Source organism: Salmo salar, chromosome 20 (assembly GCF_965601325.2).
Source record: "Salmo salar chromosome 20, fSalSal1, whole genome shotgun sequence".
NCBI lineage: Eukaryota > Metazoa > Chordata > Actinopteri > Salmoniformes > Salmonidae > Salmo > Salmo salar.
Genome location: NC_138310.1, coordinates 54,580,680 through 54,598,522, shown reverse-complemented (window position 1 = coordinate 54,598,522; position 17,843 = coordinate 54,580,680). Strand labels below are relative to the sequence as shown.

General features: G+C 45.6%; 2 protein-coding genes and 1 pseudogene across 2 annotated transcripts in view; 2 read left to right on the top strand and 1 right to left on the bottom strand.

Annotated features, from left to right (window-relative positions):
• The window catches only part of LOC106580828 (zinc finger protein neuro-d4), a 42,100-nt gene extending 38,339 nt beyond the window's left edge, over positions 1-3,761 (top strand). The window contains exon 12 of the mRNA XM_045703628.2: positions 126-3,761. Within this exon, the coding sequence (XP_045559584.1) occupies positions 126-196 (71 nt within the window). The 3' untranslated portion in view covers positions 197-3,761. The remainder of the gene's footprint in view (positions 1-125) is intronic.
• LOC106580901 (endonuclease domain-containing 1 protein-like) lies at positions 392-11,006 on the top strand (annotated as a pseudogene).
• Positions 11,007-11,060: 54 nt separating this feature from the next.
• Positions 11,061-17,010, bottom strand: LOC106580827 (TRPM8 channel-associated factor homolog). The gene is made up of 8 exons (XM_014162292.3): positions 16,892-17,010; positions 16,029-16,681; positions 14,756-15,747; positions 14,394-14,488; positions 14,049-14,262; positions 12,846-13,082; positions 12,026-12,363; positions 11,061-11,815 (listed from the first exon to the last, which is right to left on the bottom strand). Exons 2-8 carry the CDS (start codon positions 16,655-16,657, stop codon positions 11,573-11,575), a joined length of 2,748 nt encoding a protein of 915 aa, XP_014017767.1. The 5' UTR covers positions 16,658-16,681; positions 16,892-17,010; the 3' UTR covers positions 11,061-11,572.
• Positions 17,011-17,843: the final 833 nt, after the last annotated feature.

Genomic DNA, 17,843 nt, shown 5'->3' with positions numbered 1-17,843 from the left:
GTTAAGAGATTGCAAATCTATCACACTACCTGACCACAGTAAATTTACAGTGTTCATTTATTCTGCTAGGGTTAATCCCTAGGCTTTCCAATAACCAGTGAACTTGTGAACTGTTGATCTTCCAGGGAGCTGGAGTTGCCATCTGTGTCTGCGACAGCTGAAAGAGAAGGCCTCGGCCTACATCACCCTGACCTAATCAACCACGCTACCCACCACCCCCCCTAAACATAACAACTGGACCAACTCCAATCTGAGAAGACACCCTCAACGCCCTGCAGTTTTTCCTCCTCTACAAAACGACAACAGACGTCTGTCCACCTCTCCAGTCATCAGGTTTCCCAGCCCCAGCTGTTTTAACGTCAATGGAAGTACCTACATCCCAGGGTGCACCATGCTCCATCCAGGTCTCCCCCAGTCTGCCCCTGCTGAGGCCCAGCCACCTGCCCCTGGAGTCCCCTCCACCTCCGGCACCTCTGGCCCAGGAGGAACCACCTTCTATCCCAGCAGCCTCAGCGGGGAGCATCTGATCATCAATAGCCTAACTGGGCTGCCCCCCGGGGCTTGCCGGCCCTCCACCGTCTGCCTCCAAAGAGCCGTTTATCAGTAGCCCAGAAGGGCACTCAAGAGGCACGCTCTCCCCTGTGAAGGGTCCTTAGAGGAGCCCTAACGAGCATCAGCTGCCACTATGGCCCTATACTCCCATACATTTGGGCCCTGTATTTGGGCCACTCGGCTGTGGCCCTGGCAGCAGAGTACACAGAGAGAGGGAGAAGCAGGCCGTAGTGACGACCAGACTCCTCCTTAGGTTTAAAGCAGCTGCAGCCCCGCCCCCTTCCTCCCACATGGAGCCGCCACTCAAAGCCTTTGAAAGTGAAGTACTCTGGGATTGATAGCATCGCGCAGAGCTATTGTGGCTTTATGACATTTACAGAGGAGAGAGAGTGGAGAGGTTGTCACTCTGCCATCAGCCACTTAGATCAAATTGTGTGTCCAAAAAAATTATGAATTAGAGCAAAGGTTTTCCTCAACTATGAACTTCTGGTTACCTTCATTTCCTTCAAAACAACAACTGAAAAAGCCAACATCAGACTGCTATGACTTTGGCGGAGCTTGGTGTATTTTGTCTTGTGTTTAGCAAGAATGTAGGTATGTTTTAAGTGTGGACAATGCAGGTTTTATTGTCTGGCCTTGTCAAAAATGCAGGGCCCAAATGTTTTTTTTACATTTTATTTGGTACTTTATTTGCATGGTGTTAACATTATAGTTTTTAAAGATATTTTAAGGATAAAATGTATTTAAGAAAGCACACTTAATTCGCAATAATGTGTTTGTGACCCATTTGGGTAAAGTTGTGTGTGTGTGTGTGTGTCTGTGTGTCCATCTGTATATGTGCGTGTGTATGCGTGTGTGAGTGAGGGCAAATGTGCCCTCCTAAAACTGCGTGGAAATGAGAGCCAACCGTAGCCAACCAGGTGCTAGGCAGGACCTATGGCAGGGTCGGGGAGCAGGAAGGGGAGGGGCTTCTGATGATTCTGATTCCTAGAAACACCACCATGACTTACTGTATTACATTTTCTGTTGGACCAAACGAATTCAAGCCAGCTTGCGCCGTTTCTCTCTTCCGAGCCCTGTTTTTTCTCAAAGAATAACTCATTTTTGTGAAAAGTCATCAAAACTAGTAGAATGAGCTCTTTACTATCTGCAAGACTGCTTTGTGTGCTAGGAACTTGTAATATAATGTGCTTTCAAATAGTAAGCTAAAAGCAAGGACTTCTACTAACTGGGACGCCAGCATGTGAGTTTGTGAGCTTGCACTGAGACGAGTCTTTTTTCAACCCAAAGTCCCCTCCCCCAGTGGCCTATCTGACTGGACTATTGTATGAGGCTGCAACTTTGATTGGTCCAATGATCCCTCCTACTCTTCCTAGAGCTTTAGGTTGGGAGACATTTTGCTGTAAATAGATTGTCACTCTCTCTGTTTATCAAAAAGACTAATTGCCATTTCATAATTCACCGTCTCAGTGCATATCGAAATATGAACTCAAAAATACAATTTCTGTCTATTTAAATGCACTTAAAATTGGTTGTCCTATTAGCCTCCATATTTGGAACGTCTCTCACTCTTCAAATGTATGTGTTTATATTCTCCTATGGTATGATCCAACACACACAGCCATGTTGGGGAAAAGGTTACTACCTGTGCTACCCAAAATGTATGTACCATCATTTAGGCATGTGATACCAGAAATTCTCTCAATTTCATATTTTGATATCTACTTCATTTATTTTTCTTGAATAACTAGGGATGTTTTCACCTCTTCTCTCTCAGTATTGTTCTCTTATTTGTTTATGTCTGTGTTTTTCTACTTCAAACATTTTGCACAGTGTGTTTGTTTGTTTGGCATGTGTGTGTGTACGTGTGTGTGTCTATGTGTGTGAGAGAGAGGGAGAGACACTCAGACTGACTTGAAGGCGCTGTCTGTCAGTGGTTCCATTCCAAATGACACCCTTTCCTCTTTATAGTGCACTACTTTTGAACAGTGGCCATAGGGCTCTGGTGAAAAGTAGTGCATCACATAGGGAATAGGGTCCCATTTGGGATACACACAGTCTCTTTAAACTCATAATGAGGTCCTCGAAAAACAAACAAAGACAGTGAAAAGATGGTTATTATTTTTCAAACTTCCTCTCCATGACACAGGCTGCATTCCGATACCTCCAACAATACAGTCAACACTAGTGTACTACACTAGAATGGGTACTGCTGAAGCCTCAGTCCTCGCTACTGTAGTTGGTCCCGAGTGACAGTAGCCTGATCCCAGATCTGTTTGTGCTGTCGCATGACAATGACCCTTGGAGAACAGATGTGGTATCGGGCCAGACTGACAGGATGTTATTCTACTGAATTTGATTGATTGTGATAAGTGCAGTGTGTCATGATAGATTGTGTCCTAGCGGTGAATCCTTCAATAATTCAACTCTTCACCTTTTAATGGACGGACTCCTCAAAAGACAATGTGAAAAACTTCACCACATTACTGTTCCATCCTTTTAAGTTTCCCACCAATACCCAATCAGAGTTGTGTTCAGAGCCAGTACTGAGGGAATAGCCAGATGATGACTTGTGATTCTGTGTGAATGAGGTGAGCTGATCTGAAAGTGTTTACTGATAAGCCTTTACTTCTGAATTTATTCCTGGCACTTATGAGGATGTGGTGGTCAAACTACATTGATTGTACTATCTGAGAAGATGCAGTTGCAGAAAGAGGGGTGACTCAAGCTCAGATATGACCTTTGACCCCCCCCCCCCCATCTTTAGACTGGGGGTGGGATCAGAAGGGAAAGAAGATTATTGGCCAGTCCTCAAACGAAGCAGGATTTTGGCCCTCTTGTAAATTGTCGTGCTGTGATCTTGCTTTTTATTCCCCAAATAATAAATTCCTGTGTGAGTGTGTGCACATTTTCCTTTCTTGTAACTGTCTGTTGGAAAAAAAGAAACACTGGATAAAATGAATTTGTTAGTATTTACCCTGATGGAGATCAAATGTTCCTGGACACGTGGGTTGTTTTTTCCTTCTCTGCTGTCTCCTACCTACCTGGGAACGCTTTGAAATATTGACTGCAACTGCATAGCTGTCATTCATTCATTCACTGTAAATTCATCTTGTCTTTCTCGAGGCACCCAATTTTCCCACATTTTTCTGTCCTGACTCCTTTTTTCATTTACAAACAATCATTAATAAAAGTAGTAACTCCTGAAACGGTCTGCTGTGGTGTGTGTCTGTGTGGAGCCTCTGAACACCCACCAATTTAGCAATGGTTGTGTATTTCTGAAGAAAATGTGAAAAGCTGAAAATTCATCCATTATGTTTTAAGTGTCATAAATACGCTATTTACAATAGATGGTTTGGAGCTTGGATCCATAAACCCACGCGAGCACTTTTCTCCCAAAAATATAATGATCTACCACAGTATGATTGCATTACTTGAACCTCTTATGGCTTGAAAGCAAACAGGTTCTCTTTGAGCTATAATGTTTGTATGGGATAGATTGGAGAATAGGCATCTATCATACTGTAGTCCTGGAGAGACCTGGCTCAAGCAAATCCTGAATTCCATTCTTCACCTTCCAGAAGCCAGAATCATCACTAGTGCACACCTTTTTTTCTTGGGGAAAATTTGTATTTTAAAATATATATATTCTTCCATCCATTTCTTGGCAAATTCCCACTTCCACCTTATCCCAAATTCTGTATATCCATCCAACCCCCCCGCCCATCCAGCAAACAAGAGACTACTACTAGCCTACTCCCACCTCTCTTCCTGCCCACGTTATTCTGACCCCTTGTCTCCCTCTTCCATTTCCAAGGATGTCTGTGAAGCTTATGTGGATTGTGTTTGTGTGTTTATAGTACTGTATGCGTGTTTTGTGTTTGTGTGTATCTGTATGTGAAGTGGATGGGGGGGGGGGGGTTGAGACTCCCAGCCAATTACCACATCTACCAGACAGGCTCAGACTGCCTCTGTGCCAGCCAATCAGGGAAGAGCTGCGCATAGCTGGGCCCATGGTGGTTGCCATGGTAACTCTGGGGCTGTTTGCATGGTGGATGATGGAACAGTGATGGATTACAGTAACAGGGTGTGGGGAGGGAGGGAGGGAGGGAGGGAGGGAGGGAGGGAGGGAGGGAGGGAGGGAGGGAGGGAGGGAGGGAGGGAGGGAGGGAGGGAGGGAGGGAGGGAGGGAGGACTAATACATAAATATATTGGAAATGTATGAATACATCTTAAATGAATTGATGTTGGGAAAGAAGAGGGAAATGAAGGGAGTGATTGGGTGATGGGGGTGCCTAAAATGTAGGCTACCTATTTGATTCTGTCTGTCTGTCTGTCTGTCTGTCTGTCTGTCTGTCTGTCTGTCTGTCTGTTGTCTGTCTGTCTGTCTGTCTGTCTGTCTGTCTGTCTGTCTGTCTGTCTGTCTGTCTGTCTGTCTGTCTGTCTGTCTGTCTGTCTGTCTGTCTGTCTGTCTGTCTGTCTGGTCTAAGGCTGATAATGCTTAAAGAATAGCCTGGGATGCAGTCTGACCTTTTGTCTCCTCAAGTCATTGGGCCATTAGGACCTTAGACTGTGCTTTGAATGATTTCCTCAGTCCAGCTATAGTCCACTGTCGGTCCAGCAGTAGCCTACCAGAAAGGTAGCTAGATGACAATTTGTGGAAAGGGCTCAAGATTTGGAACACTAAGCACAGTTCAGGTACAGTCAGTGGCCCAGTACTGTATCACTCACATGCTACACACTTATAACTAAACACACATTTTACTACACAGTATGCACAACAATGGCTTGCAAATAACTAGGAAAGCAGCACTTCTGAACAAACCATTGGCGTCCAGACAGACAACTATTAAAGTAATAATCTGTCTGATCCATAAGCATTATTTACCCATAATCCATGTGATTAGTAACACGCAATTAAAAAGGAATGGGCCAATCAATTGAGTGACCAGGATCAATGTCAATATAGGCACATGTGCCTGTAAGTCAAGGAAAGTCTATTCACATTCAGTAATGCAGCCTTGACAAATTAATGACCGGGTCATTAGAAACAGTTGTCATTATTTAGCTTAATAGTGTTCACTTGTCACTCATGTTTAATAGCCGCAAATGAATGTCTGCCAAAAATCAGCCTGTGTGTGCCGTGTTCTAGCTTTCCCGGAAAACCAATCCTCAAGACAATAATTCTACATTTTGAGATGTAGCACATTTCAATTTTACAACAATGTCTACTGGATAAATGTATACTGGGTAAAAATTGGTACTGCTACTGCCTGCATTCTGGAATGTTATACCATGAGGACCATGGGACATGTACAGTAGCCAGGCCTCCCTGTTACATCCCAAACATCTGATACAAACCTGACATCTAGTGGCAGACTTTAAGAGCAGCACCAACCCTCATTACAATGTACTGTCTGTGTGAATGGGGAAACCAGACACAATTTGACAGCCAGTTACCACTTTGAATGCAACATGGTGTGAATGATTGATATGAAAGATGAGAGTGCATGGCCAAGGCAAAGTACTTACTATACATGACAAATCTAAGACTGTACTGTATACTGTAGATCTGAGTTAACAAGGTTATAGTCAAATTATTTACTTGATGTAAGTGTCCTCAGAAGCCTACTGTTGTGGAAAAACCATGCCTGGTTAAATCCCTTGTTTCACACTTTTGATATCTCTAATCTGATCTGCTGTATTTTCCCCTCATGCCTCTTAGGGTTCCTGGGCGAGCGCGTCTACCAAGAGGGTGAGACCAGACCAGGAATCTAGCTAGGTTTACCCTTGCCTGGGAAGCCAACACGAGACTACTGTTATACAACCAAGACTTAGCCATTGACTTTGACTACACCAACAATACTTCATAGAAGCTCTACCATAAGATTGACATGTGAAGGAAAAATGTGTGTCATTTAGAAGTTTGAACATAACAATGTACAGTACCAGTCAAAAGTTTTAGAACACCTACTCATTCAAGGGTTTTCCTTTATTTTTACTATTTTCTATATTGTAGAATAATAGTCAAGACATCAAAACTATGAAATAACACATACAGAATCATGTAGTAACCAAAATTCTAAATATATTTCATATTTGAGATTCTTCAAAGTAGCCACCCTTTGCCTTGATGACAGCTTTGCACACTCTTGGCATTCTTTCAACCAGCTTCATGAGGTGGTCACCTGGAATGCATTTCAATTAACAGGTATGCCAGACAGTTTTGTTGTGACAAGGTAGGTGTGGTATACAGAAGATAACTTTATTTGGTAAAAGACCAAGTCAATATTATAGCAAGAACAGCTTGAATAAGCAAAGAGAAACGACAGTCCATCATTACTTTAAGACAAGAAGGTCAGTCAATCCGGAAAATGTCAAGAACCTTTAAAGTTTCTTCAAGTGCAGTCGCAAAAACCATCCAGCGCTTTGATGAAACTGGCTCTCATGAGGAACACCACAGGAAAGGAAGACCCAGAGTAACCTCTGCTGCAGAGGATAAGTTCATTAGAGTTACCAGCCTCAGAAATTGCAGCCCAAATAAATGCTTCACAGAGTTCAAGTAACAGACACATCTCAACGTCTTGTGGGGCTTCCGAGTGGCGCAGCAATCTAAGGCACTGCATCTCAGTGCTAGAGACGTCACTACAGACACTCTGTTTTGATTCCAGGCTGTATCACAACCGACTGTGATTGGGAGTCCCATAGGGTGGCATACAATTGGCCCAGCATTGTCTGGGTTTGGCCGGTGTAGGCCGTCATTGTAAATAAGAATTTGTTCTTAACTCACTTGCTAAATGTATGGCCTTCATGGTCGAATTGCTGCAAAGAAACCACTACTAAAGGACACCAATAATAAGAAGAGACTTGCTTGGGCCAAGAAACACAAGCAATGGACATTAGACCGGATGAAATCTGTCCTTTGGTCTGATGAGTCCAAATGTGAGATTTTTGGTACCAACCGCTGTGTCTTTGCAAGACGCAGAGTAGGTGAACATATGCTCTCCGCATGTGTGGTTCCCACCGTGAAGCATGGAGGAGGAGGTGTGATGGTGCTTTGCTGGTGACACTGTGATTTATTTAGAATTCAAGGCACACTTAAGCAGCATGGCTACCTGAGCATTCTGCGGCAATACGCCATCCCATCTGGTTTGCGCTTAGTGGGACTATCATTTGTTTTTCAGGACAATGAACCAACAAACCTCCAGGCTGTGTAATGGCTATTTGACCAAGAAGGAGAGTGATGGAGTGCTGCATCAGATTACCTTGCCTCCACAATCACTCGACCTCAACCCAATTGAGATGGTTCGGGATGAGTTGGAATTCAGAGTGAAGGAAAAGTTGCCAACAAGTGCTCAGCATATGTGGGAACTCCTTCAAGACTGTTGGAAAAGCCTTCCAGGTGAAGTTGGTTGAGAGAATGCCACGAGTGTGCAAAGCTGTCATCAAGGCAAAGGGTGGCTACTTTGAAGAATCTCAAATATAATGTATATTTTTATTTGTTTAACACTATTTTGGTTACTACATGATACCATATGTTTCTTCACTATTATTCTACAACGAAGAAAATAGTACAAAAATAAGTAGGTGTGTGCAAACTTTTGACTGGTACTGCACATTGCTCTATCGTCTTTCTGATTAAAATTTTTCAACTAAAATGTCAATTAATGTTACCGGAACTATCTGCACTGCCCCTACACACACACACTTACTAGACTTTACATACAGTGCATTCGGAAAGTATTCAGACCCCTTGACTTTTTCCACATTGTTACGTTACAGCCAAATTCTAAAATTGATTAAATTTTATTTTGTCCTCATCAATCTACACACAATACCCCATAACGACAAAGCAAAAACTGTTTTTTCAAAATGTTTGTAAATGTATACAAAGAAAAACGGAAATATCACATTTACATACAGGTAGGTATTCAGACCCTTTACACAGTACTTTGTTAAAGCACCTTTGGCAGTGATTATATGCTCGAGTTTTCTTCGGCATGATGCTGCAAGCTTGGCACACCTGTATTTGGGGAGATCCTCCCATTCCTCTTTGCAGATCCTCTCAAGCTCTGTCAGGTTGGATGGGGAGCGTTGCTGCACAGCTATTTTCAGATCTCTCCAGAGATGTTAGATCAGGTTCAAGTCCAGGCTCTTGCTGGGCCACTCAAGGACATTCAGAGACTTGTCCCGAAGCCACTCCTGCGTTGTCTTGGCTGTGTGCTTAGGGTTGTTGTCCTGTTGGAAGATGAACCTTCACCCCATTCTGAGGTCCTGAGTGCTTTGGAGCAGGTTTTCATCAAGGATCTCTCTGTACTTTGCGCCATTCATATTTGCCTCGATCCTGACTATTCTTCAGTCCCTGCCACTGTAAAACATCCCCACAGCATGATGCTGCCACCACCATGCTTCACCGTAGGGATGGTGCCAGGTTTCCTCCAGACGTGACGCTTGGCATTCAGGCCAAAGAGTTACATTTACATTTAAGTCATTTAGCAGACGCTCTTATCCAGAGCGACTTACAAATTGGTGCATTCACCTTATAATATCCAGTGGAACAACCACTTTACAATAGTGCATCTAAGTTCAATCTTGGTTTCATCAAAAGCAGAACAGCTGGTCTATGTAATGTACACACCACCTGAGAGAACCATGTACATTTGGATCTACCCAGACACTGTGACCTGCTGGTTAAACAGGCTATACAGGTTCAACCATTGTGCTCTGCTTCAGAGGCATAGCTTGGTGCAGGACAGGTGAGTGGGCAGACACAGCTAGTCGTGACCAGAGAACACGAGACGAAAGCAATCAACTAGGAAGTAGGAACGTCCCATCCAATGATGCCGATCCCAATAGCCCTGTCTGTATTCCTGGCTGGAACCCTGTCCCTTGTTGAGGGGGATGTGATGGCCAACTTCAAGGACATCCCAGAGTGTGTGAAGTATTTTTACCAGGGAAGGTACTCGGCTGGGGCGCTGACACCCCCGGTGCTGCCCGCCTGTGCCAGCGCTTCTACAACAGGTACCAGTTTGCCACGCTATACAACACCAACCACCGCATTGCTGTGTATTCAGCCTACCGCTTCCAGCCCAGCAACGGAGGAGGCAGGGAGAAGCGCTGGTTTGTGGAGCCCCAGGTGGGTCATGAGAACAGGGCAGATGTGTCTGTGGCTAGAAACAGACTTGCCATAGGATGGTCTCCTCAACAACTCACATCAATAACTCTATGCTGGTGACACAAATTCAAAAAGGCTCTAGATCATCATATTTGTTGTGTCCTGTGTTGTACAATATGGAGGCAGATTGTTGTCTAAAGAAATTGGGGGAAAAAACATTGAAATAAAGTGAGATGCCTAAAAAGACATAATTTGCCTTAAAGACAAATTATCTTTTCTGTTTGAATTGATCTAAAACTTTGGGTTGTAACAGCAGTTTATTTTCCCTCCCAGCTTGTGGGGTGCAGAGATGAAGGATGGGTACTGGCTGGGGAAAGATCACTCTGGGGTTTACCTGGGTGAGAGCAGACACTCAACGAGGACTACACCCACTCTGGCCTCGACCGCGGCCATCTCAACCCCAATGGACACCATGCAGGTAGTCTACTCCACAATACCGACTCTGCTTTGAACAGATATCATGCAATTCCAATTCCAGTATTGTTAGGATTGTTAGAATTGTTTCTTAGTTCACTGTGGATTACAATAATGATGGTAGACTATTGAGCTGAAAGTTAAGTACAAGGTAAAGTACAAGTATTAATGCAACCCAACAAACACACAACGTTGCCTCAAAGTTGACTCCAACTGGGACTCAATATGCCATTGCTACTTTGTAACACTTACTAATTAATCTCATGACAAATTGCTTAAACCTAAAATATATCTCTCCTTTTTCTCTCTTCTTAATCTCACACGGTCACCCACTTCCTTTTCCCCCCCAGGCGTAACGCCACCTTCACCCTGACTAACGTGGTGCCCCAGAACCCCAAGCTCAACCAGAACGTCTGGGTCCGCCACGAGTCCCAGCTCACCGACCTGTTCAAGGCCCGGTGCGCCCAGGCCTGCGTGCTGGTGGGCGCCATCCCCTCCACAGACAACTGGATTGTCAAGGACAACGTCCGATGCGTCAACATCCCCGAGTACATCTGGAACGCCTACTGCTGTGTGGACAACAACGGTAAGCCTGTCCATAGCGGCGGCGCCACCACCCGCAACGCTGAGCAGAACTGAGTGGACCAGCACTCACTGCTGAAGCTGAACGGTTTCCTGCAGCACTACTCTAAAGCACCAACAGGGGACTTGTTTCACAACAACTGCCAAGCAGTGACCGAGAAGTAGTATCCCACTCATGCGTTTCTATTCATGATTTGACAGTGGCAAAGTGAGCTAAAACTTCAGTTCACATACCAGTACTAGTCCTTCAGCCCAGTCCTGTGCTTTCTACTGTGAAAATGTAATTATGAACTACAGTGAATGAATAAAAAACTATGTTTGGAGAGATACATATTTTATTATTCTTTATATGTGCTTTCTAGGAATAAGTGAGAATAATATAATAATAATAATAATAATAATACAAATTAAATAACAAGAGGTACATTTCTATAGCTTTGTATACAGTATCAAGAACATACACAACTTCAGAATAAGGGGCTTCACTGGGCACATAACTACATTTGGAATGAAATAGACCCTGTAAAACATCCGACTTATGATTAATAAGGCACTTGCGCGGACTCTTCTGAAGTGCACTAGAATATACTATTGCATTTATAGCCAACAATAGACCCAATCTCCTCAGCCAGCCCTTTGTGATGACTTCAAAAACCGATATAATTATTTATTTCTTTGCACAACAGACGCAACCATGATTGTTGCAGTAGCATTTCTACACCAGGCCAGCAAAGTCCTAATCACCACTCCTTCACCTTAACACGTCACCAAACGGTACCTACCCTTCACCAGCAATCCCTGACCTGTGACCTCTGACCCCCAATATAAGGGGGTGACATCCCCTATAGGTCAGCCATACTGGGCCATAGGGTGGTCGCTCCACACCGGCATGTTAGAGAGCTTTTCCTCTGTAGCGGGCTCAATGGGCCAGCCCCAGGCCTTGAAGAAAGGAGCCAGGTTCCTCTCGACCGCCAGGGAGAAGGTCTCAGCATACAGGTTCATCTTTCCCTGGTTGTCCTTGGGCACGTTCTGCATGGTGTGGTAGGCAGAAAACACCTTCTTGAAGGCGTCCCAGCCAAACTGGTCCTGGAGCTGGTGGGAAGGAGGACAACGAAGAGAAACAGTTTACACAAACTCAACCCTTGATAAAGTAATTTTTTTTGTAGATGTTTTACTGTTGCATCTATACTTTCCTGTCTATCTACACATGCCTTTTCACAAGCACTAACTGTTGGGTTTGTACACAACATACTCTGCAGCATGGAGTACTATACAGTATACATCACTACAATCTCATGTCACCTGCATGTAGGTCTCCAGTGCCACCCACATGTCCCAGCTGGCCAGCTTCCTGCCCCCTTTAGCGTACCCCTCGGCACGGCTCTGTCGGTTGGCCAGCGCCATGTTGGGGTGGGCCTGATCCCTATTCACCCCCAACACCTCCTCGTGCACGTACACAGACCACAGGTTACACGTGCACTCAGTGGTGTGCGAGGGGAACTCCCAGGCTCCTCTCTGCTGGTTGTGACCCAGCTCGTGGATGGCTCCCCACAGGCCCGAGCTGCGGGCTGCCACAGGGTTCACCAGGTTTGGGGCGGAGGAGGATTGTATCATGATAGGGTAGCCTGCATGCATGAAGCCTGTAGGGGGGAAGGGAGAGAGGAAGAAGATTGTCTGATCAATGTCTGGATTCTGGCAGGGCAGAGGTTGTGCAGCCCACTGCTATACACTCTTTAAAAAAAGGATTCCAAACGGGTTCTGTGTCTGTCCCCATGGGAGAATACTTTTTGGTTCCACGTAGCTCTGTGGAAAGGGTTCTACATGGAAGCAAAAAGGGTTCTACCTGGAACCAAAAGGGGTTCTCCTATGGGGACAGCCGAAGAGGTTACTTGCATACAACACATTTTCTACAGCACAACAACTTACTCACTTAGAAACTGTATCGGTACTGTCCTACCTGACTCAAAATACATATACATTTTTTGGGGGGCAATGTCTTTTCAGATAATCTCTCTTTTTCCTGTTCATATCCAGCAATTACACAATCCCTAGTCCCCTACCATAGTCAATTCCAGTCATGACAGTTAGTCCATGCTAAGAAATAAGAGGAACAGACGCTGACCATGGGAAATCTGGACGTCGGCCACAAAGCGCTCCTTGCGTGGGAACTTTGCGGGGACGGCAGCCAGGTCAGCTATTCCCCTCATGATGTCATCCCAGAGCGCTGCCACCAGGTCAGGCCGATCCAGACCTCGGACCACATCAGAGTGGACGGTCAGGATGATGTTCTCAAACTCCATCTCTGCCCAGGGGGAAGGGGCGGTCCGCAGAACTGCCCAGTCTGCAGGTGTGGTCACCCCTAGAGACAGGAGAGAGGCAAGGGTTGGAGAAAAATCTTGGATAATCTGACAGAATTGATCATTTTAATGAGGTGTTATGACCGGGCTGTGTGTCTTCATGATCAATCAATCTCATCTCAGCTTGGTATGCCAATTAGAGGAAACAGATAAGCCTAGCATAGGTGAACAACATACATTAAATGGCCTTCATGATGACTATTACAAGACAAATCTTTGGTACAGTGTGATTTCCTACCACAATGATGAGTAGCACATTGCAAATCCATTCTCATAACAGCAGGGATTCAGCTTCAGTTTTAGTAACACAGCTGCAATGACACAGTCTATCTGAGAGCATAGCTGTTCTCAGCTTAGTTCATCTCTGTATTCTACAGATGTTTCATACAGAACAAAGGCTGTGTCATTACCCCTTTTAATCTGTGGCAGCCTTCATCATTGTACATTCTAAATGGCAACAGAGAGCAGGAAGCAACTCAATTATGTTTTAGGAATACATGAATAGCAGATCAGAATACATGAATACAACTCTGAGGAAATGAATAAAGATTTGATTCATTTACAAGAAATTGGGTATAAAAAGAGGTTAAAAGATATGAAATATTCTGCCTGGATGAAGTCAAAAGGGTCCCAGACACATATATTGTAAATGAGTAAATGAGGGGGCTGGATGGAGTAATGTATTTTGTTCTCTTTATGGTGTATGTACTTTGTGTTATATTTTATTCACCTGGTATTTATCCAGGTTAGTCTCATTGAAATACCCTCTCTGTGAAACTTTCTATGAGGCACACACATATAATAATGGCACACTTATAGTGCATTATAACACTTGCTACAAGTGGTCATAACAACTCATGAGTTATAGCAACTCATAGTTGTAACACCTTTATAATACATCCCTTGGATGCATTATAAGACCAAAGTGTAAAATGCATCATAGGCTCCCACCTCTCCCACCCACTTACCAGTCTTGTAGTAGGGGGCCGGCACAGCCCCCTGAATAATGACCTCCACCCCCTCCACCTGGGTCTTAGGAGGGGCGATGAGATAGAGAAGACCGCCCCACAGGTTCCACACCTGCATCATCTCTGAGTCTATGGGGAAGCGCTCATGAACCACTGGCGCTCGCTTCAGCTCGTTCGAATTCCCAATGTTGTCAGTCTGACAGCCTATCTGGACCTGATGGTAACAGGGGCATCAGTCAATCAATTCACAAAGTTCTTGAGGGCTTGATCTCAAAACAAATAAAACATTTGTTTATTCAATAGAATTTATAATTATAAGACAAAACAAAAAGCAGTATTGGATACCTTCCAGCCCTGGTTGACGATTTGTGGTGGCATGGCCATGTACGTCCTCATCCCAGGGGAAAGGAACAGACCAGTGCTGAGCCACTCCTCTCCTCCTAAGACAATGTTCAGTAGTGGTTATATTCAAACACAACAAAATATAATAGTGAGAGTAAGGTTAGAAACACGTATTACCACGCTAACCATTGAACTTGCATATAAGCAGAGTAGCTATTGCGAAAAGTATTTTTTCGCCCCCGTTTTAGCTAAGCCATTACTCCTGGTGTTTCATATTGGTTCCCAAGACTAAACCATCTCCATTAGACCCATGATCCTCCATTTTAGAGCTCATGTCCCATAAGAGAGAATGAGAGACTACTAACCTGCTGTATTACAGTTGATCCTAACCCTGGCATTGGACAAGGCAGGCATCATGGGCTGGTCCTTGATCAGGTAAGGCAGTAGGGCGTCTGGGTCCTGGCACACCTTGTACACCTCTGCGCCTACACTGAGCAGCAGGTGGTCCTTGGCGCTTATCACCGGACAGCTGTGGCACACCTGGGGGATGCCTGCCTCCTTCAGCACGTCAGTGAGCATGGCCACCACCGAGGTGTACGAGGCACAGTCGTGCGCCCGCATGTGCAGATAATTGGCACAGTCGCCGCCAAGCTTCTTCAGACCGGCCTCCTCATGGTCCGTCAGCGCCTCGCCCTGGGTCACGTGATCAGCAAAGCGGCGCAGCAGGTGGCGGAAGTGGAAGCCCTCAGAGCAGGTCTGACCTGGGACTGGGGCCTTGTAGCAGCCTGCAACCAGAGTGTTCCCCAATAGGCTGAGGCCCATCTTGTTGAGGATGCGGTTGCCTGCGTACCCTGTCATGGCGCTGTGACCCGGGTTGGCCTGGGCCCAGTACCAGGCGTGGCCCCCGATCAGTAGGCCCCCGCCCTCGGCCACAAAGTCCTGGATTTCGTCGGCCTGGGCGTCGCTGTAGGAGGTGCAGACGTAGACGCTGAGCTCCTTCCTGAAGCCGCTCTTCTCACAGCGCAGGCCAGACTTGCTCAGCAGGGTGTGGGCGGCACCGAGCTGGGGTAGGACGCCTACCAAGCCGTTACGACCCTCGTCCAACCAGCGCACGGCATTGAGCATGAAGGGGGACAGCTGCTCTCGGCCCAAGTATCCCTCGTGGGTGACCACGATGACTCGGCCCTGGCCGTAGTATGCCCCGGCCAAAAAGGCCCTGCCGTCCTGTGTGGTGCCAATGGGGAATGCCAGAGGGCCGTGTACCAGCACCTCTGAGCAAATAGTCCCGCCCTGGATATCAAACTCAGTCACGCCCTCCAGCAGGAACTCCAGGTCATCCTTGAAGTCCTTGCCTATCCTAGGGAAAGAAGAGAGTGAAAGTGTAGGTATGATTTGACAAGAACTTAAGACACATAAAAATAGCTCAAATAAACAATTGATTAAACATTTATTAAACCAGGTGATTTCTGGAGTTAAATAAACTCTGCTTTCTTGTTTTGTTTTTTACACCTGGTTATAGGAGGTGGTGATATGAGGCAGAAAATACCACCATGTATACATTTCCGTTTTACTACAGTATCTCTATATTAATATGCCACCGCCTTTTTCTCTTCTCTCTATGAAGTGCCCAATACTTACGCCACAGCCAGCCAGCTGGAAGGGATCTGTGGAGGCACAGGGAGAGTACCCAGCTCCCCAAGTTGGTCCGAGAAGTAGATGCCAGCCACACTGGACACCTTGTTCCCAGGGAAACCCAGCAGGGTGTTCTGTTTGGGTCCCTCGGCCCAGCTACATGCCTGGCCAGCCATCAGCAGCCCGCCTCCCGCCTTCAGGAACTCTACCAGCTCCTTCACCTCTGGACCCACGCAGTACGCATCCGTCACATACACTCCCAGGCCCTCGCAGAAGCCCCCTACTTTGGGTTGGAGGCTGGAGTAGCTCAGATTGTCAGCCACGGCCTTACAGCTCGGGTGAACGCCCACGGTAGTGCTGTCACAGGACGAGCCTGTCAGCCAGGTCAGTGCATTCTCCACCAGGGCAGGAAAGGCAGTGAGGTAACCCTCGTGACCCAGCACCACCACCCGGCCTCGGCCGTAGAATGAGGCAGCCATCAGGACCTGGCCACGGGCGTTCATGGCCAGTGGGAAGGCTTGGTCGCCGATCAGTATTAAGTCGCTGGGTATGTTTGGCCCGTTGAGGTCCAGCTCCTTGACCCCCCTCATCAGGGCACTGTAGGCCTCCTCACGGGACATGCTGCTTTGGGTCATGGCTTAGTCTGTGGGCTGACGATCCTATTGGTGATGGAGAAAAAAATGATTTTAAATGACATATGTTTAAAACAGTATAAGTACTGGAGGTTGACAGTCCATGTACATGCATTTAACTCTTTAAAACTGTTGTTAGGAAATAAAACAAGTTTCTGAATTTTGCTTTGCGGTAATCTCTACAACAGAAGCATCATACATAGATCAGAACAAACAAAGGCATCTGTAAAAACCTACCTAGATACAAAGGAAAACCAACAGCGGAAGATCAGTGTCAAGCCAAAAATGGAGTTCAGAGCAAGCAGAGCAGCAAGCTGTGTTATATTCTACTGAGCATACCTGGTGCACAGTCTGAATGAAGGGAAGAAAGAGATCATCACATCAGCAAAACAAATAAAAGGAGCAGGGAGGGACATGTGTGTGGCCAATGACTGGCCACTGTGACCTGAGCAGATAGGGCAGGGCAGGGCAGGGGAAAGGGAGGCATCTGTCAACAGTGAATCTGTAGGAATACGGTGTGCTCAAATGGGTGGAGTCAGCCAATTACCAGAAGGGTTGCCTAATGCATCAGACTGAAATGAAGTCGCCCTAAAAAAGAAGCCAGAATGATGAATACAATGATATTTAAACTGACTTTATCGGTTGTCTGTGGTGTTGGTCATTTTGATGATAGGATGTGAAGATAAGATGTCCACAGGAAAGTATTATTAACCAGACTTTTTGAGGCACCGGTCTGGCTCTGTCGGCTTGTATTTCCGGTATGTATTTTTAATCTCTGATGCATTGCCCTGCCCTGCCCTGTCTACTCATATCTCCCTCACTAACTTTAAGCATCAGCTGTCAGAGCAGCTCACAGATCACTGCACCTGTACATAGCCCATCTGTAAATAGCCCATCCAACTACCTCATCCCCATATTGTTATTTATTTATTGTTGCTCCTTTGCACCCAAGTATTTCTACTTGCACATTCATCCTCTGCCCATCTATCACTCCAGTGTTTAATTGCTAAATTGTAATTACTTCGCCACTACGCCGTATTTATTGCCTTACCTCCCTAATCTTACATCATTTGCACACACTGTATATAGATTGTTTTCCTATTGTGTTATTGACTGTACGTTTGTTTATTCCATGTGTAACTCTGTGTTGTTATTTGTGTCGCACTGCTTTGCTTTATCTTGGCCAGGT